The sequence below is a fragment of the Engystomops pustulosus genome, chromosome 4 (assembly GCF_040894005.1).
Source record: "Engystomops pustulosus chromosome 4, aEngPut4.maternal, whole genome shotgun sequence".
Lineage (NCBI taxonomy): Eukaryota > Metazoa > Chordata > Amphibia > Anura > Leptodactylidae > Engystomops > Engystomops pustulosus.
The window spans coordinates 58,186,503-58,211,899 of NC_092414.1; the positions used below are offsets into that span (position 1 = coordinate 58,186,503).

The window sequence follows — 25,397 nt, forward strand, 5'->3', positions numbered from 1 at the left end:
ATCAAAGGGATAACCAAGCAGGTCTCCAGAAATAGAGATCATTCACCACTACGATACTCATCGGTCTCCCTACCGAAGTTATATCCCTGAAGGCAGCATCCAGTTCCACCCCATACACGATTATATGCGTTGTGCCATCAGCACAACATAACCAGGTGAGTGCATGATTGCACATGAGTTTTATCCTTTACATTGAGGAACTCTACACATTGAGCGCCCCCGCTCTTCTCTATTCTCTTTCTCTCCTCAAGAACCAATTAATACTATATGCAAAGGCACTGGACCTTCTGCTGTAATAGTAGATGCAATGGAGCCAACCTACCGCTGTAATACTATATACAAAGGCACTGGACCTTCTGCTGTAATAGTAGATGCAATGGAGCCAACCTAACACTGTAATACTATATACAAAGGCACTGGACCCTCTGCTGTAATAGTAGATGCAGAAGCACCTTATGCTCCTTTCTATTACTGCATGTAATTCCCTCTGACCCTCTGCTGTCATTTTTGCATCCTTTGTTGAAATGAGTTGGACAGCGGAGGAAAATTTTCAATGTGTGATGAGAGCAGATTTTCTATGAGTAATGTAGTTGTATACAGCTACAACTTCTCTTCATCCAGTTGTGACACCAAAATCATACAACAATTTTACCATAAATATTAATGTTTAACAGACCGGAACTATGCCCTTTAAGACTACTGAAATGAATTACTATTATTCATTATTTTTAGCTGTTATTTTGTGATAGTTGTTATACAGTGAGCAGGGTGTGACTTCAGAATCTGAATAGTGTATAACCACATATTACTTTTACAGACTAATCATTTGCTAGTGAAGTCTTTACTGAAAGTTAATGCCCCAGACTCTGACACCAAGAAGATCTTCAGACGTCCAGGATGCATGACAAGGGTAATCCTAGCATATGGGTGGATCTTCATACATTTTATAAACAGTAACATTTGTATATAGAATTAAAACATCTTGGTGATGAATCTGCAACCCTACTCATGCTCTATACTCTTCTTTAGGATTCAGAACTTGCAATACCAGTTCTGACTGAATCTCTGGATACAGTGCCCTAATATTTCACCATTGAGCATTCATGTGGTTAGTGGAGCACTAGTTACAGGGCCGCACCACTGACTGACGCTATTCATTACAAAGTGGATTGTAAATGAGCCCCTTACTCCACGCCACGCTGACAATGATTTCCCTTTCTTCTATAAATGACGGTCTTATTAGGTTATTATGGGTGGTTTCTCTGCCGTTTCCACATGAAATGGAACTTTCCATTGAGACAGAACTGGCTTGTGCTGTTGCATTTTTCGGAAAATCTATTCTATTTACAAGCGTGTCTGGTGGCTACTAACGCTTCCTCCTTTTCATGATTCCCTCGGTTACCAAAACTGGGGGTTTCAAAGTCTGGAAAATACACAAAATGTTCTGAGCCGCAATATGTCATTAGTATTATACTGTACTTGTACAAAAGCACAAAGCAAGCCAGTCAAGAATGAATGAAAGTTCTCTAAATGTGAATGAAAGATTTAAAGTAGTAAAAAGGAGACACACATGATTTTGCTGGGTAAAATTAGTAGATGTTTAGAACGGCGGGATGTGTGTGTGCACTACTCTGCACATGAACATTTGCGGTTTCCTGGCCACAAACAACGGATCTGAGGTCAGTCTTTGCTTTCCATGTAACATCAGTGTGTATTCCAGTTCTATGATTTGTATGATTACAAAAACAGTACACTTGTCATCTGTATGCCATCCATTTTTGCTGTACAGATCAAAAATGTATGGATGACAAAAAATGTTTACCCATCTGTGTAAAATCTGTATCAGGATTCTGGTTGAATACTACAGCAGTCACTCAGAGCCCAGGGAAGGGCTATGGAGCAGCTCAATGCAGAGATCTTACAGTACTGCTGGATATCACCTGTGCTGAGAAGTGCTGGTAATCAACACCACAAAAATCCAGATATGGTGCTGTCCGCAGAATTTATGGTTATTCAAATCTGTATCAAAGTAAAATAGTATGAAAACATAGTATCCATGGTCGGCTCCAGCTTACAGTAGGCCCCTGGGCGACAGCCTCAGTGGGCCCCTATGCAGTGAACTCACATGGCAGCATTAAAAATTCAAAAACTAAAACAGACTCCAGTTTCCTAAACAATTCCCTAGTTTATCATACCAAAAAGCCCCCCTCATGGGTATTTTATAAAGGCCCTTTCACCCCCATGGATTCCTTATGTACAGCCTTATGTGGGCCCCCCAGCAGCTCTGGGCCCTGGCACTTGCCCACTTATGCCCAGTGCTGGCGCCGGCCCTGATAGTATTGAATCCAAAACTGACCGGTCTTCAGTTCATTCATCACTGATATGACACAACGCAATAAAAACATTGTGGTACAGAACTTTTACTTGACTCTGTTATTTAGTTGTGTTCTCTGAAGAGATCTTGCTGTGTCAAGCTAGATGTTGCTGAATCTGTAGCTATATCTCCTCTCCATGCATTCGGTATACACACAGTCACCTTCAGGAAGCACATGTCACGGCTCCGCCGGGCTCGCCTGCTCTTTTTAGCATAACATTGAGACGACAAAATTGATTTCAGATGTGTGCAGTGTTTTTTTTTCTCTAAGAATCCACTTTTTTTCTCCTTCTTTTTGAAAAACTTAAAATAGACGAGGGTAGGGCTCCCAGCCTGGGGCATGTAAGGGAGCACTGAGCCTGATAAAACACAGACTCACTTCTAGCTGTTATTCTAGCCTAGAGGACCATATTGTGGAAGTACAAGTGTAATGGGCAGACATATGACACGTTACAAAGCGTTTGCACTCTTATCAGCTCCTCTGCATATTTCATACAGAGTCTGTTCATGGTTTTGAACAGTTTTACAGATGAAATAAAATGTGTTTCACATAAAAGCTGGGTGAAATTTTTCCTTACTTTGATTTATTAAACTTATACTGCACCTGAAATGATTTTGACTTGCGTGGGGCAAACTGCCCTAGAATTATATGGCATATAACCCTTGTATTACATAACAATGGGAGGGGCATAGTCAGAAAGGGGGTGTGGCTTCACTAATGCCATCTATTTCCTGCTCTTGTGTCCTAAAGACCAGGCTGCCAATTCTGCTGTGCTTCAGTCCATAGGGGCACGTCTATACCCCTCCATTTACACGGCACATATGTGGTACATTGTGCTGGCTTATTTGTTGAAAGCGGCTTATGGGTGGGTCTGGGTTTTATTACTCAAGGGGATGGTGCTTTTCTGCTTGAGACAATCACTATAATGGCCATATTACTATTTGCGGACAACCCCTTTAATTAAAGAGCAGGCACGGAATGTACTAAGGTTAGAAGGCGGCAGAAGCTTGCTCTAGCACATATAATATATGCTACATAAACATCTATTACTTATGTCATGTCACAATATAAAACTTTAATTCTTACTGGACTATAAGAGTAAACCATCTTACTCCAAAAAATTCTATTGTTTTATGTCACCATCCATACTTAGTTAACAGGGTTATATAAATACAGGGAAAGTGTATCTAAGCATACCATAGATGAGAATGTCTATAAAATCTGACCTTAGGGGCAGCAATAATAATCATGTGTTCCTCAACATCCCATTATTCTCCTGATTATAAAGGCAAAAAGCAAAGGCTTAGAACTATTAAAAGGCTAAATAATATACAGGTCTTACCACAAACCAGGCAAATCTCTGGCCACCAATTTGCTAATGAAGGACAGTTTAGCGTAGGTGAAAGCCAAGACAGCAAATCAACTATTCTCTAAGATTATACTGTAGCCAAAAAAAATAGACATATATTCGAAATGTCTTTTATCATATTGGGTTTATATATGTTTTTACTCTCTGAGGGCTTATTCACACATCAGCCTGTTATCTGGTCACCTGATTCAGATCACAGACCCCCTAGACTTCTATGTCTCCTGGTCACGACTTGGTAAGCACACGGTGTCTCACCACATTGTGATGAAGTCGGGCGGCCACGCAGCAAAATATAAAATAAGTCCTATATTTAAGCAGATTGATCTTTCTGTGGGTCGAGCGCACAGCTGTGTGAATGCAGCCTTACACCTTAAGGACCATTTCTGATATTTTTGTCGGTTCACGCCCCAGTCCGCTGTATTGACCATAGTTTCCTACAGACTACATCTGAAATCTGAGATTTCTTCCTGGTGGCAGAGCCTGGAGCCTCTTAGTATATCTGGGGTGCAGTGGGGTACAATACCGCAGTATTTACTGTATAATCCCCCCACATACTAGCAATGCATTTTGCCTTTTTATCTTGAGCGTATATTTGTTTATAACATTGATCTAATGCTTGATATTATAAACACCGAGATATTTATAGGTTGGACTTGATGGACCAACATATTTTTTTAACCTTATCTGCAATGATATAGCAATAGCTAATATTAGAATATTAGTAAGTCTTATTTGAGTTCGGGAGATGATAAGGAATAAAGGCTAAATCTCTTGTGTTTGACAAGAAGATAAGATGTCGTACAAGTTCACACCTGTAGGGCAGGAGTATTAATCATGGGCCCATACTCCTTCAAGTAGGAAAACTCCTACACACTGCCAATTCCACATCCATTGCATCACTGACCACAAGTGAGTCATTTTCCATTTAATTAGAATTTTTCTTTGCTTGACCACTCAGTTAACAAGCTACAACAGAGCGTTCCTCCGCCATCAATACCTATCTTACGTCTCTGTATGAATAGGCTTATTCATGAGATGTGAAGACATAAAGCCACACTCATGACAGAAGGGTCGAGATCATCTCTCAGCTCACGACTGAACTTTTATTACATCATAGGTCTGCTGACATTTATCGCTCATCTGAAGGTTGAATCTAAGCAGCAAAACCTAATAACAATAGTATAGAAGTAAAAGAGGTTCTCCGGTCATACAGAAGATGGAAAGTGTAATCAGCCGCAATCCATTGCAGCCAGTCAGTGGCATCGGGAGAATGGGGACATTTATCAGAGTCTTCAGTGTTCTCCCCTATGTGACCACCACAACATCTGCCCCGGCTGGAGGTGTATACAGTGGATCGGAAAGGCCATCCCAAAAGGAGCTGGAAGAAATGAAAAACAACTAAGGCTATGTGCACATGAACATTGTTTTAGTTTGTGTGCTACCTTTTTTTTTTCCTGTGGATGACACACTGTCACATTCATTTCAATGGACACATACATATCAACATGATATTACATGACCATGATATTAGATCCATACTTCATCAATAAGACAAAGTACGGGTTTATGTAACATACCCATCTCTCACCATTGTGATATAGTAATAAAACGTACCCAGCAAGTGCCAAGAACAATAAGTGTTATCCAATAATCCTGTGTATTTGATATTTGGAAGACCTTAGATTATATTCTGCACTAAAGACAATTATTTTGAAGCCACGGCTTACATTTCCATGAAACCTGAACTCCATGTCCTCAGACACGCGTATTCTTCCTAACTAGTTTATTTTTCTGGCTTGCTTTCCCTCCATTGATTGATGATCTCATTAACTACCTAAAGTACCTCACACGCTTTTCTCAAGTGCTTTTACTTAAATATTTACACATAAATCTGAGGCATACAAATGGCCGTACAAGGTGGCTATTTATTGTTGAAAAACTTTACATTGCAAACACTTAGTCGCTCTGGAATGCCTTCATTATAAAAGATTATTTCTTACTAAAACAGTAACATAATACAATGCCGCACCTATGCAGAAGGATCAAGGTACACTACATGTTGTGTGGTGATCCAGTGCACCCTAGTGTCCCCCTCTGACATGAAAGTGCTGGCCAGGGACAGCTGACATATGTGAATGCACCCTAACAAATACAAGAAAATCAGTCATGTACTGTAAGTACTGTACAAACAAACAGAGAAGGAGTGTTACTGACTTTTACATAGTTCTCTGGTTCCCAGTTTTCAGAGGAGGCCTGACACCTAGCCCCACACCAATCATTTCTGGGGAACGCAGCGATTGAAACTTCAGTCATCAGAATTTTTGGGACAATCCCTTTAATCTTTACTGTTAGTGCTTAATGAATTTTGGAGACAAACAACAAATTATAATTTATGCATAAAAAGTTTAATACAGTTCTGTCCTTTATGACTTTAACGTCACATAATGAATTACAGTGTAAACATGTGTTGGCTGGACTCTTGTCCTACGCACGGCTTCCCAGACACAGAGCTTTCAGTCTATTTGTCAATTACTGTTTTGTTTGTTGCTAAGCGATGTAGTTATTATACAGGAAGCTGGGAGTAAGGACACAGATTTCCTCGGCGCTAATATTGTATAATATTCATACGAAGAACTTCAATGTGAACTTCAGGATTATACTGAGAAAAACAACAGTCCAAAACAGAAACTGGAGTTCGCAAGTATTCTATTTACTGCTGTTATACAATTTTAAGGGGTTTTCCATATTGGCCTACAGGGGCAAGTAAGATACTGACCTCGCAACAGCTCCCCATTCGCACAACGTGTCCCCCCAGTCATTTTTCCATACCTAATACCACAAGTGACAGTAACCGCTCTATCCACAAGAGACCGGAGGAACACAGCAAGGCAAATACAAGCTGTTATTTTAACTTGCCCTCACTCTGCCCACCATGTTATACCGTAACAACCCTTTAATAAAAATTACTATAAAAGACTTCAAGTAAAGGAAAATTAAACTAAAGTTCCGTCCTAAGGCACTGCTATGCCATGGGTTCACACATCAAGCTATAAATATGATTCTGCCATATTGTGAAAAATAGGAATATATAGCTCATGGAATATGTCAGATATTCTGGGGTCAGGGACAAAAAAAACTCCCAAATGTATGTTGTAAAACTTAACTAAAAGGATAAAAGAGGTGGTATCACTTTTCTTGATCAAAACATAATTCTTCCTTCTTATCCTGAATTTTTTTTTATACTTTTTTCAGAAATATACTTACGGTATATGCCAAGGTATGAAAAAAGAAGAGCTGCGACCCTTAACAAACAGTGTAAAGATGATGTGGCCCCTGATCTGGGAATGCATTATTACACAAAAGGATTTCAGCAAGTCTACATCCACCGATCAGTGTTCTCTCCGAGATGTTTGGAAAAACCTTCCTGCTGAGCTGCATCTGTATCTAGATGGATTGATGCTAAAAGCAATGCACACAATAAAATTGATTTGTTACATTTGTTCATCCACCAGGCATTTTTTTAATAAAAAAAAAACAATGTACTATCATTATTATTATTGAAATCATTGTTACTTTGTAGCATTCCATCCACACCTGCCTAAAAATTCTGCTTACTAATGTACCTAGCAGGATGTGACAGCTTTCAAAGTACAATAATAAGTAGTACATGACACAGGAGGGCGTAAAGAAAAGCTCATGAAGACTGATGGGTGGGGGAAGAAATAAGAATAATTATACTGGGGAAAGGCAAAGGATTGAACGGCAATTAATTGTATGGAATCAGTGACTGTAATAATCTCCGCATCCCTTCTAAAAATGACACAGACAAAAGATTATTTTCTAATCCCATCAATCTCTAAACATAAACCATGATAATTCCTCCCTGATGCTTACAATATATACAATGAGTAAGTCTCCGTATTCTCCAGCTTCAATTCTCACATCCTGCGTAATCATGTTAGTGAGAAAATTGCAGAATATTCCCATCCACGTAAAGCGAGTATGTATTGTGGGCAGAGGATGATTGTATGTGACAAAGGTCAGGATCTTGTGGATAAATGGCTCCCTTATGGTGTGTGGTTACCTTGCCGTGTGTGTAACTTGTACACCAGGCATCACATAGAGCAGTGAGGAGCAATCTGGAGTGATCTCTGGAATTTGTGGAAGACGCCACCTAATATGTCTCTTACAGTTACTCCATCCCGGCTTCAGGCTTGATATGCCTCTCGTGGGGGATCACTCTGCTTATTAATGCCTTTTTGGCGCTGGTATTCTTGTACTTGTTTTATTATGTCTGTCGTGATTCCTTTGGAGCATAGTTTCTTAGCTTCTAAGTAGTTTATGTCTGCAGACACCTGGAGTTATAGTCTTCAGGCTCCTTATATAAAGTGTGGAGTAGCTGAAGTTTATTTTTCTGGATTAGTACATCTAGACTTCTCTATTACAGATTGACTGGATACAGTTTCACAGCTAAAAGCAATGTTTAGTTGTCAAGTTCTGAACAGGTTTTTCCCACTTTCCATAGTTGGTTTACAGTAGCCATAAGATACAAGGTGCGGCACCTCATCTTGTTTGTGTGTGAACACCTGACATCCCACCTATATAGAGCTGGGTCCCCAAAAAGATTTTAGAGTAAACAAACATTTACTGAGACATATGAAGTGCATTATAAACATCTATTACAACCTTAAAACAACAGTATAACAATTAGGTCATTTGACCTGCTCATCTATGGTAGATGACAAGTTAGATGAAAAGCCATACAGGTTAGAATAAACCAGATGCACAAGGCAATTCTCAGGTCGGATAGAATGTACAGAATGTCCTCGGTATAGATAACACATAAAAACATAGAAACAATTAACTAATACAACATATATCGGCACAAGTGGATCTATTCTACTTTCAGTCTCTCAGGTACTAAAAACCAATAATTTACCTGAATTTATTTAAAATAACCAACAATCTTAAAAGCATGTTAAAAACATATAATATCATAAAAAGTAACAAAAAATAAAATACACAAAAGCAAGTAGTGATTGGATGATTTAGGTAAAAGTCAATCTTTCTGCGTCCAAACTCATAAAGTATATATCATAAGATGTTTTTGCAAGTTGATAAATTATATACCGTGCAGTATATGTCAAGAAAATTTAATTCAGGGCAAAGTCCCAAACGAAACCCAAGCTGCAAAAGAGTGGGATTCCCTGAAAGCCATCCAGGTGGTCCATTTGGTATAGAACAACAGGACTCTGCCATCATCTATGGCCTTCAGTTCCTCCATTCTGAAAATAAGATTCAGAGTGCTAACCCACTCAGCTCCAGAAGGAGGAACTGAAGATCTCCAGCCACGATGGATATCCTGGAGAGTGGCAACAGGAAAATGTCTCAACAGACCCCTTTTAATTCTTGAGATGGGTCCAGTGAGAGCAGAAAGCGGGGCCTGATCCACTGTAAAAATCACATAGGAGTTAGTTAAAGCATTATGCAGCTGACTAATATTCTGCCACAGGGGAGCAATGAGAGGGCAACTCCACCAGATATATAACAATGTACCCATGTCGCCCTCGCAGCTCCAGAACTGATCCGAAATCTGAGGGTTAATTTGTCTCAGTTTGAAAGAGTCTGGAAATTAAGTTCTTGCAGTCGGCAAGATGAGGATAAGACATGAGTCAGGGTAAACACTGCAGACCAGTGGTGGCGAACCTATGGCACGGGTGCCAGAGGTGGCACTCAGAGCCCTCTCTATGGGCACCCTCGCCATCACCCCAGGGCAGGGTTCGCCAGACATGACTCAAGGCCTCTTGCAGTCCCAGGCAGCCCAGGACCCTAGAAGGAAGCTACAATGATAATCCAAACTTCTTCTCCTTCTTTCTACTGTATTGGTGTCCTCAGATGCCTATAAAATTTAATCCTGTGAAATAGCAGGGAGTAATAAGTTACTGCTTGAATTGTTGCATTGGCATTGCGAAAAATATGTGGGTTTTGGTTGTAGTTTGGGCACTCGGTGTCTTAAAGGTTTGCCATCACTGCTGTAGACCATTGATCTGTTGTAAGTTCCTTACCTAGGGCTGTCTGGCATAATATGGTTTTGAATCCTCTGTCTCCTTTGCAGATAATAGGCCATACAGCAATGAGATGGTATGGGTAGGTGGGTCTTTGATAAGAGTACATGTAAGTGTGGATATTTGTGCTAGAGAAGGAAAAAATAGTTGCAGTTGGAGATACTTAAGTCAGGGGGCAGATTCCGTCTTCATCCACCACATCTCTGACTCTAGGAAGCATGTTACCCAAACCAAGTATAGAGCAGGCTTGGATACCTGGAGTAAACTGTGAATCACCTTGTAATGGATTTAAAGGGCCAGCGACAGAATCCATTTGTAATTTAAATGCAAATTTTCCCCACGCCTGTACAATCCCCTTCAGTGTACAAGATATCGGAAGAGACTGGAGCGCGATGGACTTGGGCAGCCAGAAAAAGCCCTTGACATGAGGGGAGGATAGGTCCAGTTCTGAGCTGACCCAGAGCTTATTCATCTTGTAGTGAAAAATATTCAACAAACAAGTGCCTATGGCTGCTCTATGGTAGGAGGTGAAATCCGACAGCCCCACTCCACCTGCACTCTTAGGCCTGATGAGAAGACTTCTTCGTATACGAGGGGGGAGCCCCACCAGACGAAATGGCGAGCCACCCCAGAAGCATCAAGAAAATACTGCAATGTAGCCCAAAAACCACCTCAAAAAAGAACAATGGAAGATAATGTACATCCCAGGCCATAAAATTAATGATAATGCAGACCCCAGGCCATATCATGCAGACCCCAGGCCATACAATAAATGATAATGCAGACCCCAGGCCATACAATAAATGATAATGCAGAACCTAGACCAGACCATAGATTAATGGGCAAAATGTATGAAATGCCCTCCGTCTGCTTCACACGATTCACAGATTGACACAGAGGTGCATGTCCATTAAACTGAGTGCACCAGAAAAAAACTAAGTGCCCTTAGTTTAGGCGCTATCAGCGCATGCAGGGTACGCTAGATTATTGAAGATTGTGTGCCAGTCTTCAATAATCTGGAGCACTCTGCACATCGGTAAGGCAAACTGCATGTATCTACAGATTCTACAAGTAGTTTTTTTGACAGTTTTGCTCATACGGTCTGATATTAACTGATATCACATGATATAGGCAGGATATTAGGTAATTTACCAATATACATCTATTAATAGTTCTCACCTCTTTATTGTTATGTAAAGTGAAGCCTCCTGTCTTTTACCTCATCAAGGTCCTGGCAGGGAGATTGTTCATGGACAGATAGAGATCACATGACCCTCCATTGTGGCTATTTTAGGGACAGGGATGTCTAGATGATGAGGTAAAAGACAGGAGACTTCTCTTTATATATCAAGAAATCAGAGCAGAACTTGTAATAGATGTATATTGGTAAATTACCTAATATCCTGTCCCCCCTCACTTACACACATATTACAAAAAAGATAAAGTGTCCAACAGTGAAAATGCAATTTACAGTGAAAATGCATAAAAAAAATAGGTATATCCGAGAGCGGACCATCATGTGTCTGTGGTACCATGAATAGCCTGGATAATGGTGGGGATGAAGCAGAAGGGAGACTGCACCAGATTCTAGCTGTACAATGTTCTCCTCTTTTTTTGTGTGAGTCGACATCTGCAGTTTATATGGAGTCTGCATGTTTTCAGGCAATGTACCGTTTAAACAAAAGCTGTAAGCCAAATAGTTGTTTATATAACAATGAGAGGAAATTCGCACACATGATCCTTAGGCTTTGTACAGGCATCCATAACGTGTCCTTGTTACCTGGTTACCCGATATTGTACCCCCAACAATCACCTATTAGTGACCTATTCCATAATTAGGTCATTTATAGTTTTGAGGACAAGAGAAAATTTCTTTAAAAACCACCCTACGTCTATTTGGGTTAATATACTTAGGTATTTTAATTGAATTATATGTTCTCCATGAAGCAAATACAGAAATTCTAGTGCCAAGAAATTCTTTAGAAAAAGCCAATCCACATGCACCAAGAAGATTACTGAACCTCTGGTTTCTGCATCCGGATGAAATTAAGTTATTGAAAATACTTCAAGTAAAGGAATATTCCAATAATTTCCTATCTCAGCAAATTTTCCTGTCATTATTGGCATGGAAGGTCTACTCCAGCACGATAGGCATCACCCCTCTTCTATGTACTAAAGGATAGAAACCTTTTATTCCCCAACACCTAAAGCATTATTATTATTATCATAATAACATTTGCAATTTTTTAGGTTTCTTATGGATAAGTTCCTAATAAATGAATGGCTTCCTCATTATCTGTGTCTACAAAAGTGGGTGTGTCTTATATTTTTAGCAGTTTTTTGCTACACCTATCAACTAAACCTTTTTAAATGGCACCAATTTTTTGATGCAGATTTTGCTACGGTTATTTTTAGCCAAAGCCAGGAGCGTATGAGCAGGGAAGAGACTGTTGTAACTCACCTATCACCTATGAATGACCTCTCTTACTGCCGTGAATCATGCTGCCCCTTTGTTCTAAGAATTTATAGGGTTTCCATGAAGAAGGTTAGGTCTGTGGATAGGGCCAAAGGTGTCGATCACAAGAAGAGTGGTCCCATGTATACCCATCGCATCCCCAGATGACGGATCGCGCTTGCGCAGGTTACTCCATTCATGGAACTCGGTTCTGGGACTCATGCTCAGCAATCTTCGTCAACTCAATAGAGATGAACGTCTTGGGTCTTGGGGTGGGACACGGTACATCGGACCAACATTCTTGTGATCTGTGGTGTTCCAATCACTGAGACCCCCACCGATCAGCAAGTTAGGCCCTATCCTGTGTATGGGGCTCAACTTGCTTTATGGGAAAACCCACAAAGGGAAAAGGAAGTGAAGGAATCAATGTAAAGCTGGCTGCACACAAAAATGTTAAGCCCATGGAAATGGATTTGTGAGCTGATGCAATCCCATGGAGCTAAAAGACTGCGATTGACAGGAGTCCTTGCATCATACAGAAATATGGTGCAACAAGTCCTTATGGGATGGCTGAACTGCAGCATCAGAACTGTAAATACTGTTACAATGCTAGCTGGCAGACAGGGAGTCCTTGCATCATATTTCTCTATGATACAAGGACTCCCGTCCACTGCACTGTGTTCGGTCTGTGGGATCGGACCAGCACACGGATCAGATTCATGTGCAGTCAGCCTAAGATGTAATTGATTTAGAATAAGGTTTTATTGCAAGTATGCTATACTATTATGGAAAATGATAATAATTATCATAATCACCTGCTTTAGCAGTCTTATAGCACAATATGTAAGCTTACACTCACAGGAAACATGTGCTACGTAGCAGAGCACAGAAACTGGGGATAAACAACATGCTTGTTAACTTTTTACTGTAGGACCTTGGCTGCATTCATTGAAATACCACAAAGTGTCTAGGAAATCAGCCAGGAAAATCTGATCTAGGATATCGAGAAAAAAAGTTCACTTTAGAATATGGCTTATACGGAACCTCCCTCATTATGTATATATTACAGTCCGTCACCTGCTTTCATCAAGGGATATAATAAGCTGGGAGTGTACAGTGTATAAGGCACAAGTGTTTGATGTGCTATACATCAAGGGGGGACACATGACACGGGAGGGGACAATAAGGTGACAGCCACTTAATGAACAGTCCTCTTTCATTAATAATTACAGGGCCAGGCATCAGGTCAGAGAAGGTGAACTGTTGAAATGATTTTCTGTATCTCATTGTAAGATGAGCCTTAAAGGGGTTGTCTGGTTTCAGCAGATAAAAATAGTGCTTATACTGAATTATAACAGTATAAAACATTGCTTGCTCATACCCATACAAAGTTATTAACCCATGCATTTGTTAACCATGACATTCACAACAGTGCAATTCGTTTCCAGAGCAGGTTTCGGAAAACTCTTATGGAATCTGCTCATGCTGAGAATATGATGGATTCAGTGTAACAGGGCATTGCAGAGCATGGGAGTGGACTTTATTAAGGCTCAAATTGGACAGCTGCCCGCTCAGTAAATCCAGGTCTGGGAAAACTTCAATAGCTGCACAGAGTGACAGTCCTCATGGAAATAGATGTTGTTGCCTTTTTCATAAATACATAAAGACACGTTATGGTTTAAGGGTTTTTCAGGGGATGGCCGCAACATTATCACATGCACATCCCTGTTACATTACAAGCCCTGACATCAAATATAAACAATTGTGTGAAAGAGTCACTGCATCCATGGATTTCTCATTTTTTCTATCCATTGTACCAGTTGTATTGTCCATTTCATAAATCTCACCACATAATTTAATTTGTGCCATCAAACAGTTAGAAATAGGAATGCTTTTGTTATTTGTAAACAACACAATGAAGTATTGTTATTCAGGGTTAGGGAATGGCTTGGAGGGATAGGAAGGACAGTGAGCCCTAAGATTAAAACCCCTTCCCAGCTGTGATTACTTAATTTCCCAGCCGCCCCTAATTGGTAGGTGACAACTGGTCAACATTAGCTCCCTGCATCAAAGTGCAAGCTAAAAGACAATGACAGGACAGTACAAACACCATAGAGAAGTCGGCAAGATAGGGATCAGAACAAAGAGAACAAATGCAGTACAAACTAGGTACAAACAGGTAAAGGGACAAATAATCCAATATATAGACATCAACATAAACTCCAGCTAGCTCAGAATAAGTCTAAACAGAGGTCCAGTACAAGAGATGACTGGATCAGTTCTCTAACATCCAAACAGGGAAGAAAGAGTGGGGAAAGATTTTGTCCAGCACAGCAGATTAACTGTTAGCAAACCAGAGTAGAGTCCACAGGCTGCTAGGAAAAGAGTAAACCAGTGTTCAGGCTAGCAAGAACAGAATGCAACAATGTACACTAATCAGCGCATTCTCAGCCATACTTTACGGACAGAGGATCTCCAAAGTTAAAACAGGCACAGATGTTACAAAGATCTTTGAAAAAACTCAAAATTACATTGAGAAGTGGTTTTCTAAAGTATTGGTGTTCACTAAGAAGATATGAAGGCAAATGAACCACATATGTCAGAACTGAAAATTTCACAAAAAAGAGGATGGCCTTTAGGAGAGGTTTGATTCTACAATGTCCATGCAGAACGCTCCATCTGTATGTAAGTACATACGTCTGCTAGTTTTCTTTCAGAACATGTGTCAGTAATTCAGGAACATTACATTCCTGCTGTCTACTCCAATGTGAAATTGTAAAAATGTCATGTAAAATCAAACGTGAAGATGATGAGAAAATGAAACTCTTGTGATTCTTAGAGAAATTGCTTCTACAAAGCCTTGTAAAATATCTTACTAGAGGCACGTACCATCACTTAAAATTACCAGATGTGCTATATAAAATGCTCTATATAGTGTACACGTAAAAACAACAAAAGTTGGCTTAATACTTTAACTCTGGAATGGTATAGCGCTTTTTTGGGTTATTTACTTTTATTTATTCATTTTGGTCACATTGAAAAAGTTGGTAAAATATGGGCAAACATTGGTAACAATGAAATCTAATCTTTGTTTTTCCAACGTTATTTGCCATCTTTTTGTTTTCTCCTACTGCTAAGCATGCATGTTCAGTAATTGGCAACCTGTACAACTTGTTACCATACTATGCTTGAAACTAATGGAGTCACATGTATGCATTAATATTTTAATATTACTTGTTATTTAGATTATAAAATGAAAAAAGCATAGTATTTAAGGCCAGAAAAAGACACAAGTCCATCAAGTCCAACCTTTAAGAATGAAATAAATGTTTTATCCCCATAACCCGTGATATTTTTTCTCTCCAGAAAGTCATCCAGGCCTCTCTTGAACATGTACATAGAGTCCTAGAGTAACAACCTCCTGCGGCAGAGAGTTCCACAGTCTCACTGCTCTTACAGTAAAGAACCTTTGTCTATGTTGATGGTAAAATCGCCTCTCCTCTAGGCATAGAGTATGCCCCCTTGTCCTGGTCACAGGCCTAGGTATAAAAAGATCTTTGGAGAGATCCTTGTACTTTAGGTTCAGGTAACTGAATAATCCCAAATTTTGTAATCTGTCATTGTATTCTAGTCCCCCCATTCCCCTAATAATCCTGGTCGCTCTCCTCTGCACCCGTTACAGTTCTCCTATGTCCACTGGTGCCCAAAACTGTACACAATATTCCATGTGTGGTCTGACCAGGGAGTTATATAAGGGCAAAACTATGTCTTTATCATGAGAATCTATTCCTCTCTTGATACATCCCATGATTTTATTTGCTTTAGCAGCAGCCTCCTGGCTCTGGTCACTAAAATTAAGTTTACCATCCACCAATACGCCCAAGTCCTTTTCAGCTCCAGTTTTACCAGGTAATTGACTGTTTAGAACATAATTATACTTTTTGTTTTCATGGCCAAAGTGCATAACTTTACATTTATCTACATTAAACTCCATCAACCATTTCTCTCCTCAAGCTTCCAAAAATCCCTCTGTAATGCTAAACTATCGGCCTCAGTATTTATTACTTTACACAGCTTAGTATCATCTGCAAATTTTAAAACTTGACTGTGTAAACCCACTACAAGGTCATTAATAAAAATATTAAAAAGAAGTGGCCCCAATACTGACCCATGTGGCACTCCACTGGTAAGTCAACCGAATCTGAGAATGTGCCATTAATGACGACCCTCTGTTTTCTATCACTTAGCCAATTACTTACCCAAATACACAGATTTTCCCCTAGTCCCATCAGTCTCATTTTATGTACCAACCTGTCTCTGTATACAAACAGAGACCCAGCAGCGAGAGGCAGCGCCACAGATGAGTAGTGTGGAGGGAGGCGAGTCCTTTATTATTTTTAAGCCCATCCAGCCATATATTTAAAGGGAACCTACCACCACAAATCTACCTATAAAGGTAGATCGGGTGGTAGGTAGATCAATGGGACCTTTTAAGGGCTAATCTTCACGTCCCCACACTTTTTTAGTAACTTTTATTAGCCTTGTATGCAAATTTTGTTATGCGGCTACTGGGGCGTGGAGTAGCCGCATCTGAGGTTACATGGCGCGGCTACTCCATGCCCCGGTAGCCTCTTTACCCCTCCTACTCACCATCTTCTGCGTGCAGCTCCTCGTAGCTGCGCGCCCTCGTCCGACGATCCTGCCGTCTGCCCATGCGCAGAACAGCAGGCCCGCGCCTGTGCAGCCCCGGCTTTGGAGCAGTGACCGCGCAGACGCAGACGGCAGGATCGTCGGACGAGGGCGCGCAGCTACGAGGAAGTTGCCTTAGTTTTTGCCATTACCACCTCTTGAGGAGGTGCACTCAATACTAAGTCTACAATGTACGCCTCAAGGTTCTTTCTAGCGTTCTTGGAAAGAATCATGTGCCAGTTTTTTCCTTTATCATATGTATATTTGTTCATGTAAATCAGATTACCTCTACCTCCAAACTTAACAAGAGAAGGACCAAAGAAAGACCTTCTATCAATCTAGTCGTCCTCTATTGACCTCTCTCACAACATCCAATTTTTACATACTGAATAAATAAGTAAATAAATCTCTGGCTGTCCAAACACTTAATCAGACAAATTAGGTAGACTCCCATGTGAAAACCAGAGTGGTAACACCCATTTGCCAATTTATGAATAACTATTAAGTAAGAATAGCAGAGAATATGCATTATATAACATCTGGGGACTGCAAGTAATTGTGAGTAGTTGTGAGAAGTCCCCTTTATAATTTTCTAGTGCTTAGAAGACTCTACAAAGACTTTCTGTTTTATACCCTGTATTCTGTTTAGATTATGGAATTTCCCATCACATTTTGTGTGGTTGACAATACATGGGGTTTTTCAAGATTTGGAGGAAATTCAGAAAGTCCCTAAATTATTTGGCACAGCAAAAGATGAATATATACAATGATATGGCATAAATCAACTCAACTGTGAGGACCAGTCCTAGTTTTGACAGGGAGATTCTTTTTAGAAAGCTAAACCCTGCTAAATAATGACATAAGAGTGACTCACAAGCCTCAGGGTATCTTCTGTTTTACAGATATAGACAACCTAGGTTAGGGGTCCGCCACCCACCTGACTGATCAGCTGTTTATTGCAGCCACAAGAACTATGGCACAGCTGATCAGTACCCCCATTGAACTGACTTTAATATCATGTGCCCTCAATACACATTGAATACCGTATATACTCGAGTATAAGCCGACCCGAGTATAAGCCGAGACCCCTAATTTTACCTCCAAAAACTGGGAAAACTTATTGACTCGAGTATAAGCAAAGGGTGGGAAATGCATTGGTCACAATCTCCCAGTATATAGCCAGTCAGCCCCCAGTAGTATACAGCCATCCCCCCATGTAGTATATAGCCAGCAAGCCAGCACCCATGTAGTATACAGCCAGCAAGCCAGCCCCATACAGTTTACACCCCGCCATCCGGCAGTTTGCCAAGCACATAAAAAAAAAAAACTTGTCGCAGCTCTCGATCCTTGCCATGGATCCTGGCAGCTCCTCTTCAGTCTTCTCTCTGCTGTATTAGCTGGCAGAGACACGTCCATGCGATCTGCTGGCCGATGCACACTATGACGTCATCAGTATCACCGCATCATAGTGTGCGCTGGCCAGCAGATTGCATGGATGCATCTCTGCCGGCTAATACAGAAGAGAGAAGACTGAAGAGCTGCGCCAAGCATTGGGAGACAGGAGGAGCTTAGGGCCGCAGGAGGGTGAGTATGTAAGTTTATTTTTTTTTATTGACTCGTGTATAAGCCCAGGTGAGGCTTTTCAGCACATTTTTTTGTGCTAAAAAAACTTGGCTTATACACGAGTATATACGGTATTCAATGTGAAACCCTGTGCATGGATTCCAATCTTTAGCAGTACAGCATTTATCAAATCTAGAGGTAAAAAAAAAAATTGCCCTATTCCAACCTGTGAGGAAACACTTAATAATACCATGATCCATAATAATTTTACTTTTTTTTTCATATTTACAATACAGTATCGGATTTCATTATCATTGAAACTTACACAACATAAATCCCATATATTAAACAATACGTATAGCAACAACATATACATTCATTCGTGGTGCAAGATTGGCAATATTTCCATTAATTTATTAATGGAGTGGAAACAGTATTTAACTCCCATGGCTGCCAGGTCTTTATTCTGGCTTTCCACTGCCTTAGTCCATTTGCTAAGGTTATCTCGTAGTGCATTTGCACTTTACAATTTTACTTATTACATGCGTTATGGGGTTCTTTCTTATCCCCACAGAAAATATCTGTGTACATTTTCTTTGCATTAGGAAATTATCAGCAACAACTGGTGAAACAATAACTAATGGCGCTCTTAGGAAAGGAAGAGATTAAGTAATGTAAAAGATGCACAGACCTGTTTAGGAACAGTGTCAGATGGCTTGAACAGGCCTTAATCTTGTTTTGCGCCTGTAGATGAGTCATGTTTTCTGTTTTCTCCCCATTGATTTCCAGAATAACATCCCCTGGGCACAGGTTGGCCAGAGCAGCCTTGCTTCCGGGATTAATCTGTACAGGAAGAGGAACAATAGGTGCATGGTGTTATAATCCTATATGAATATATAGATAATGGAAACACGTGTAGCATAGTTATAGACAAATAATAGATGAGCTTGTAAAATGTGATCTCTTCATGTGCCAGATGTGGCCCTCGTGTGCATTATACTGGAAGAGGGGATTTATATGGTAACATTCTGGATTACTGATTTCCTGCTGAACGCAGGGAAAGTTGGAGGGATGGAAGAAAAAAAACATGGAATGTAAAATGACCTTCTTTACATATATGACAGAATCCTATATTTACAATTTCACTATAATGTCATGCATTTGACACACATATCAGCTATTTCACATTACTCTAATATATTGGAGTGAAGAGGAAGTTAAGTTCTCAACCAAAGGTTAATGTATCCACATCTGAATTGGTATGACAGATTATGTGGATGTAGCCAGGTGCTTATAGACAGGTGGAAATATTTAACTGGATTGCATGAAATTATCTCTCCACCAAAGAGATTTTTCTATTGTCTCATTCATTCAGCATTGTAGTCTTGAATGTGTCTCTGAATATATATAGTTTATATGGTTAAAAAAGTTCAATAAAGGAAGGGAAGGTTCCTCCTGCCTGCCTCTGCCCAAATCTGTAATTTAATAATCCTGGAACCTAACCTAACTTGCTAAAAACTTTTTTTTAGTAATATCTAAACTAACTGCAGAGGCTACTGGGGCATGGAGTAGTCTTAGCTCCCAGTGCATGCCCCAGTAGCCTCCGCAGTTAATTTACATATTACTATAATGAGGTTTTTAACAAGTGATTCCAGGATCATTACATTTCAGATTAGGGCAGAGGCAGGCAAGTGGCATTTACCATGGTAGGTTTCCTTTAAGAGAAACAATTGTATATTATGAGATAATGTTATTTAGATGTAAAAAGACATCTAGAACCTTCTTAAAGCTCTCTGCTGTTCCTACTGTGACCAGCACCTGAGGCAGGCTATTCCACAGGTTTACAGATCTTAAAGAAAAAAGCCCTGTCGCCTCTGGCGATCAAACCTTGTTTTCTCCAGTGATGTAACTGTCTATAACAGTGATGGCGAACCTTTTAGAGCCCGAGTGCCCAAACTTCAACCAAAAGCCACTTATTTTTTGCAAAGTGCCAACACAGCAATTTTTTTCTCCTTGTTCTTTGACAACTTTAAATCGTTCAGCCTCCTAAAGACACCAATGCAGTTGAAAGTAGGAGGGCAAATTTGCCTATCATTGTAGGAAGATTCTTTGAGACCTGTCTGGTGAACTTCATGCTGGGGTGATGGCCTGGGTGCCCACAGAGAGGGCTCTGAGTGCCGCCTCTGGCACCAGTGCCATAGGTTCGCCACCACTGCATTAGGCAAATAAACTACATGTAAAAATAACATGCCAATTGATATCTCCTATACCAGTGATGGCAAACCTTTTACAGACCAAGTGCCCAAGCTACAACTAAAATCCACTTATTTACCGTGAAGTGCCAACATGGCATTTTAAGCAGTAACTTATTGCTACCTGTTCTTCCTCAATTTTCAATCGTATCAACCCCCTGAGGCCACCAATACAGTTGAAAGAAGGGCAAATGCAGACTCTCATTGTAGCTTCTCTCTGGGATCTCTCTGTAGAAGGAGAATGGTGGGTCCAGCAGGAGGACCTCCAAAGATTTTGCAGTTCTGTCAACAGCCTCTCACTTTTCCCACAGTTACAAACAGTGAATGAAATGTCGCTTTAAAACAGTATCTCTTAAGTTGCCTGGGACTGCAGGATTTGGTTCTACATGGTGAAATCTATCCTGAAGTGATGGTCTGAGTGCCCACAGAAATGGCTCCGAGTGCCACCTCTGGCACCCGTGCCATAGGTTCGCCACCACTGGTCTATAACATCACTGGGGAAAAACACCCTAACGAATGGCACCTGTTAAACACTGGCTACTGCCAGTGTACACTCCTCCTCACGCTTTCAGGGTGGAGGGGAGAACAACATTTGCCACTGTATAGCCCCCTATTGTAAGTATACATTGAGAATACACTGTACCCTGTTTCACCGAAAATAAGACCGTGGCTTATATTAATTTTTGCTCCTAAAGAGGCACTAGGTCTTATTTTCAGGGGATGTCTTATTTTTACATGAACAACAATTTACATTTCTCATAGAACAAAAAAATCAACTTCTTGAACATCCTTATCTCCCCAAACTCTGGATTTCATGCTGTATTTCTTGTGAATCCATTTCTATTAGAATCATTGGCCCCAATCTCTCATGTTTAGTAAAAGCACTTTCCATAAATGCCCTCTTCTTATCCTGGTGGCTGCTGGATCACATTTGCAGCACAACACTCAGTGATTTATCCCATGAATTCTTCCCCATGGCACAACCTTCTGCAGCATCTAAAAGATTTCGTAATACTAATGTATGGTTTGGGGCGAGCTGCTGCAATGACTGCCGCTAGGTCTTATTTTCAGGGGAGGCCTTATATTTCTAAGCCCGAACAAAATTGTTCTAAATCTTATTTTCAGGGGATGTCTTATTTTAGGGGAAACAGGGTAAATATCCTTACAATGGAAGGCTACAAGACTTACTTCTTTATGTTGCCTGTAATAGAGCTGGAAAATTCCCTTAAAAGAGGTTTTCATTCTCCAACCTATTAATGAACCATCAATAATTTGGGGGTGTAAAATCCCTTTAAGGCTGTATTCACACGACTGTACGGGGGACATATACACATCCCCTATAGATGGCAATGGCCGCATGGAGCCGTTCGGGAGCAATACGGTACAGCACACGTGCGTCACCGTACCGTCTCATAGCTAGGATATGTCCTATCTTTCTCCGGAATATGGCGCCATACATTGCTGTGGAGAGGGGCAGGGGTGAGCGGGGCTCATCCGCTCCTCCTCTCCTTGGTGCCGACATGTGAATGTAGCCTAAAAGTCAGTATATTTTTTGGTTATGTTGCATATTTTGTTGTGGAAGTTTCCATTCAATAGAGATACTAGTCAGTATAGATTATTTATTGTTCAAATCTCAATCTTGAGATAGATATGAAAATATATGAGATTACTATAGGGAATTCCCTAATCCCTGTGTTACGTGATGTTATGTTGCTGTGACCCCATTATAGGAGGCACTACATAGGTGATGATCCCAGATTCTTAATGATTATGTTTATTTTTTTAGACTTATCCTTCTTGTTGAGTAATGGTTCTTTGATGTCCAGGACGCAGTGTTTATACTTGGAGAGATAGGGCGAGGTGTATCATTTCCTCGTGGTGTGTTTGGCAGAAGCATCTGGTGATGAATGTTAGCACAAGTTTATATGTCTTGAGATAATGCATTCTTCTTCGCTGGAACTTAACTTGCTGTTTAGATAGCTACAACCCTAGGCGCCCTCTATGTCATTTATCGAACATCATGGGAAGTTTGCTACTATAAAATCAAGTTTCAAGCTATAAAACCTGTTTACTGTGGTAGCTGTGCTGGCATAGAAACTCCATATCACAGCTTCAGGCTCTTTATACTGTGGTTCTGCATATCTGTCCCTCACCAATATAATAACATCATAAGTAATACCTACACTTTATATGAACAAATAACTTATTAGTCAGGATAGTCCAAGCAATCACAAAAAGTTTTTATTCTTCCAATTACAGAGGCATATGGGTTTGTATTCTGCAGCACAAATTGTACTTTTAGTGGCACCATTTGATATTCCAAACAAGTCGGGAAGTAAAAGTTCTCTTTACGGAGAGTTTGCCAATCAAGGCCGCCTTATAAGCATGTGGAGACTTATAGCCATGGTTGCTCCACTAGGAGATACTGGAAAAACATGCAAATACGCTTTCTAGGATGGGAAAATGAAAACCACACCTCTTTTAGCTACTTTGTAAAGCATCCCATCCTGGAAAACTTATTTGCTTGTTTTTCCAGTATCTCCTAAGTTTTCCAGGATGGGATGCTTTACAAGGTAGCTAAAGGAGGTGTGGTTTTCATTTTCCCATCCTAGAAAACGTATTTGCATGTTTTTCGAGTATCTCCTAGTGGAGCAACCGTGGCTTTAAGTCTCCATATACCTACAAGACGGCCCTAATTGGGTCTTAATAGACTTAGCAGACCCTAATCCTGTTTGTATAAGAGGTGTAACACTATCTCTGATAATTATATAACTTGTGATCTTCATTTTCCATCCAGTCTGGATGTTTATGTTGTCTCCAAGCTGCTGGGAAGAGAATTTGCTCATGCAGCTCACTGCTCCCCATTCTCTTTGAATAGAGCTTCAATGTTATCTGACAACTCGAAGAGCTTCTGTCCGTCTTTCTAGCAAGATGGAATTTAGCAGAAATTTCAATGTGAAAAGCAGAATAAGAGGAAAGAAGGGAGGATGATGAAAGCATCAAAGTACCGTAAGTAGACAACTAAGCAATTTGTTCTGGTAAGACACATTACAATGTTTCTTGTATTAACTTACTCTACCGATTGATCCAAAATATGATAACAAGTCAATGACCATAAACATAATACACATTAAATACATAAAGCCAGTTACTCAATGTGAACCAAGTTTACCTCAAATGTAGCCTATGGTCAATGTATTACTCGCTTTGCATGTGTTCAGAATATCTTAGTGGGTGGATGAGGAAAGTTTTCATTACATAACTATAATGTAGTATATTCACCATATTCACTTGCAAAATTCCTCCTTAATAGGAAAAGAGAAGTAACCTGTCATCTTAAGGGAAATCTGCTCTTCCCAACAATGATCAATTATACATGTCACGCAGATTACACAAAGTTCAGCTGGCTGTGTGTTACCACCCTCCTCCCACCCAGCAGAAGTATATAAATGGAAGCGATGATCTAAGATGATAAAAGGGCTTGGACCTATCTTGGGAAAGAACAACATCTGAAAAGGAAAGATAAGATGTGAGGTCACAGAAATGCCAAGTGCTCCAGTATGTTAATAATGCAATCTTGATGAAAGTCATTATTAACTACAATGATGTTGCACATATGATTTCTACTGCTGGACATGTCTCTCTGTACAGTGTCCACCTCTCTAATGACTGCCACACAATGGGAATGTGCTACAGAAACCAATGCCCAGTACAGCAACACATGTATTGTTTCTGTTCACCTCTCCGTCACCTCATAGAAAATAAGGCGTCTATAAGGTAATGGAGAGGCAAATCGCAGCAATCTATTTACCTAGACATCGCCATCAAACCTGCACAGAACTGATCTATGATCTAAGATCTTGTGGCGTCAGAAGTGAAGTGTTGGCAGAACAAGTATTGGTTCACAGTGCAATGTGGAAATCTAACATCAAAATGAAGCATGAAAAAACAGGCGCAATTACTCAAGGTAATCTTCTTATATTTGTTATCCATGGCATCCTTTCTTCTAAAATCAACTTTTAAAATTATACCAATGAGCCTGAAGTAATCCTGAGGGCAGGAGCGTAACTACAGCGGTATCAGCCATAGCAGCTGTTATGGGACCTGCAGAGTCAGGGGGGCCCATCATCCTACCTGATGCCTTAAAGAGTAGGGGAGTGGGAAGGGGTGGCCCATTCAGAAGCCTGCTATTGGCCTTGCCTCTCCTAGTTATGCCCCATAGTGGTAGGATGAAGTGTTCCTGCACAAAGTAACAGTATGTGTGATGGTAAATTTCCTTTAATTACACAGCCTGAACCTCTACAGCAGGAAACGGAATGGAGACCTAATCTGTCTAAACTAGACCACATCTTGAACTTTAAGATTCCACCAGACAGTAGATCTAATATACACCACAGGGCCATAAATCTGATACAAGGAGCTGCAGACTCCAGGCCACAATTCTTTACTTTCACTCTAATCCTGCTGTTATATCTACTGCAAGTTCTCCACTGTATTCTACACTAAATACAGACTCTTTGCTACCTTTTAAGGATAAAACCGGAGATGAAATATTATCTATATTTAGTCCTATATATCAGTCATTCCTGAAGTGTTTTTTTCCATCTTTCATGATAAGTCACGGATAAG

At 40.3% G+C, this 25,397-nt stretch overlaps 1 protein-coding gene across 1 annotated transcript in view; it reads right to left on the reverse strand.

The window, feature by feature from the left end:
• The window catches only part of PDLIM4 (PDZ and LIM domain 4), a 108,292-nt gene that overhangs the window by 62,655 nt on the left and 20,240 nt on the right, over positions 1–25,397 (reverse strand). The window contains exon 2 of the mRNA XM_072145987.1: positions 19,208–19,359. Within this exon, the coding sequence (XP_072002088.1) occupies positions 19,208–19,359 (152 nt within the window). The remainder of the gene's footprint in view (positions 1–19,207; positions 19,360–25,397) is intronic.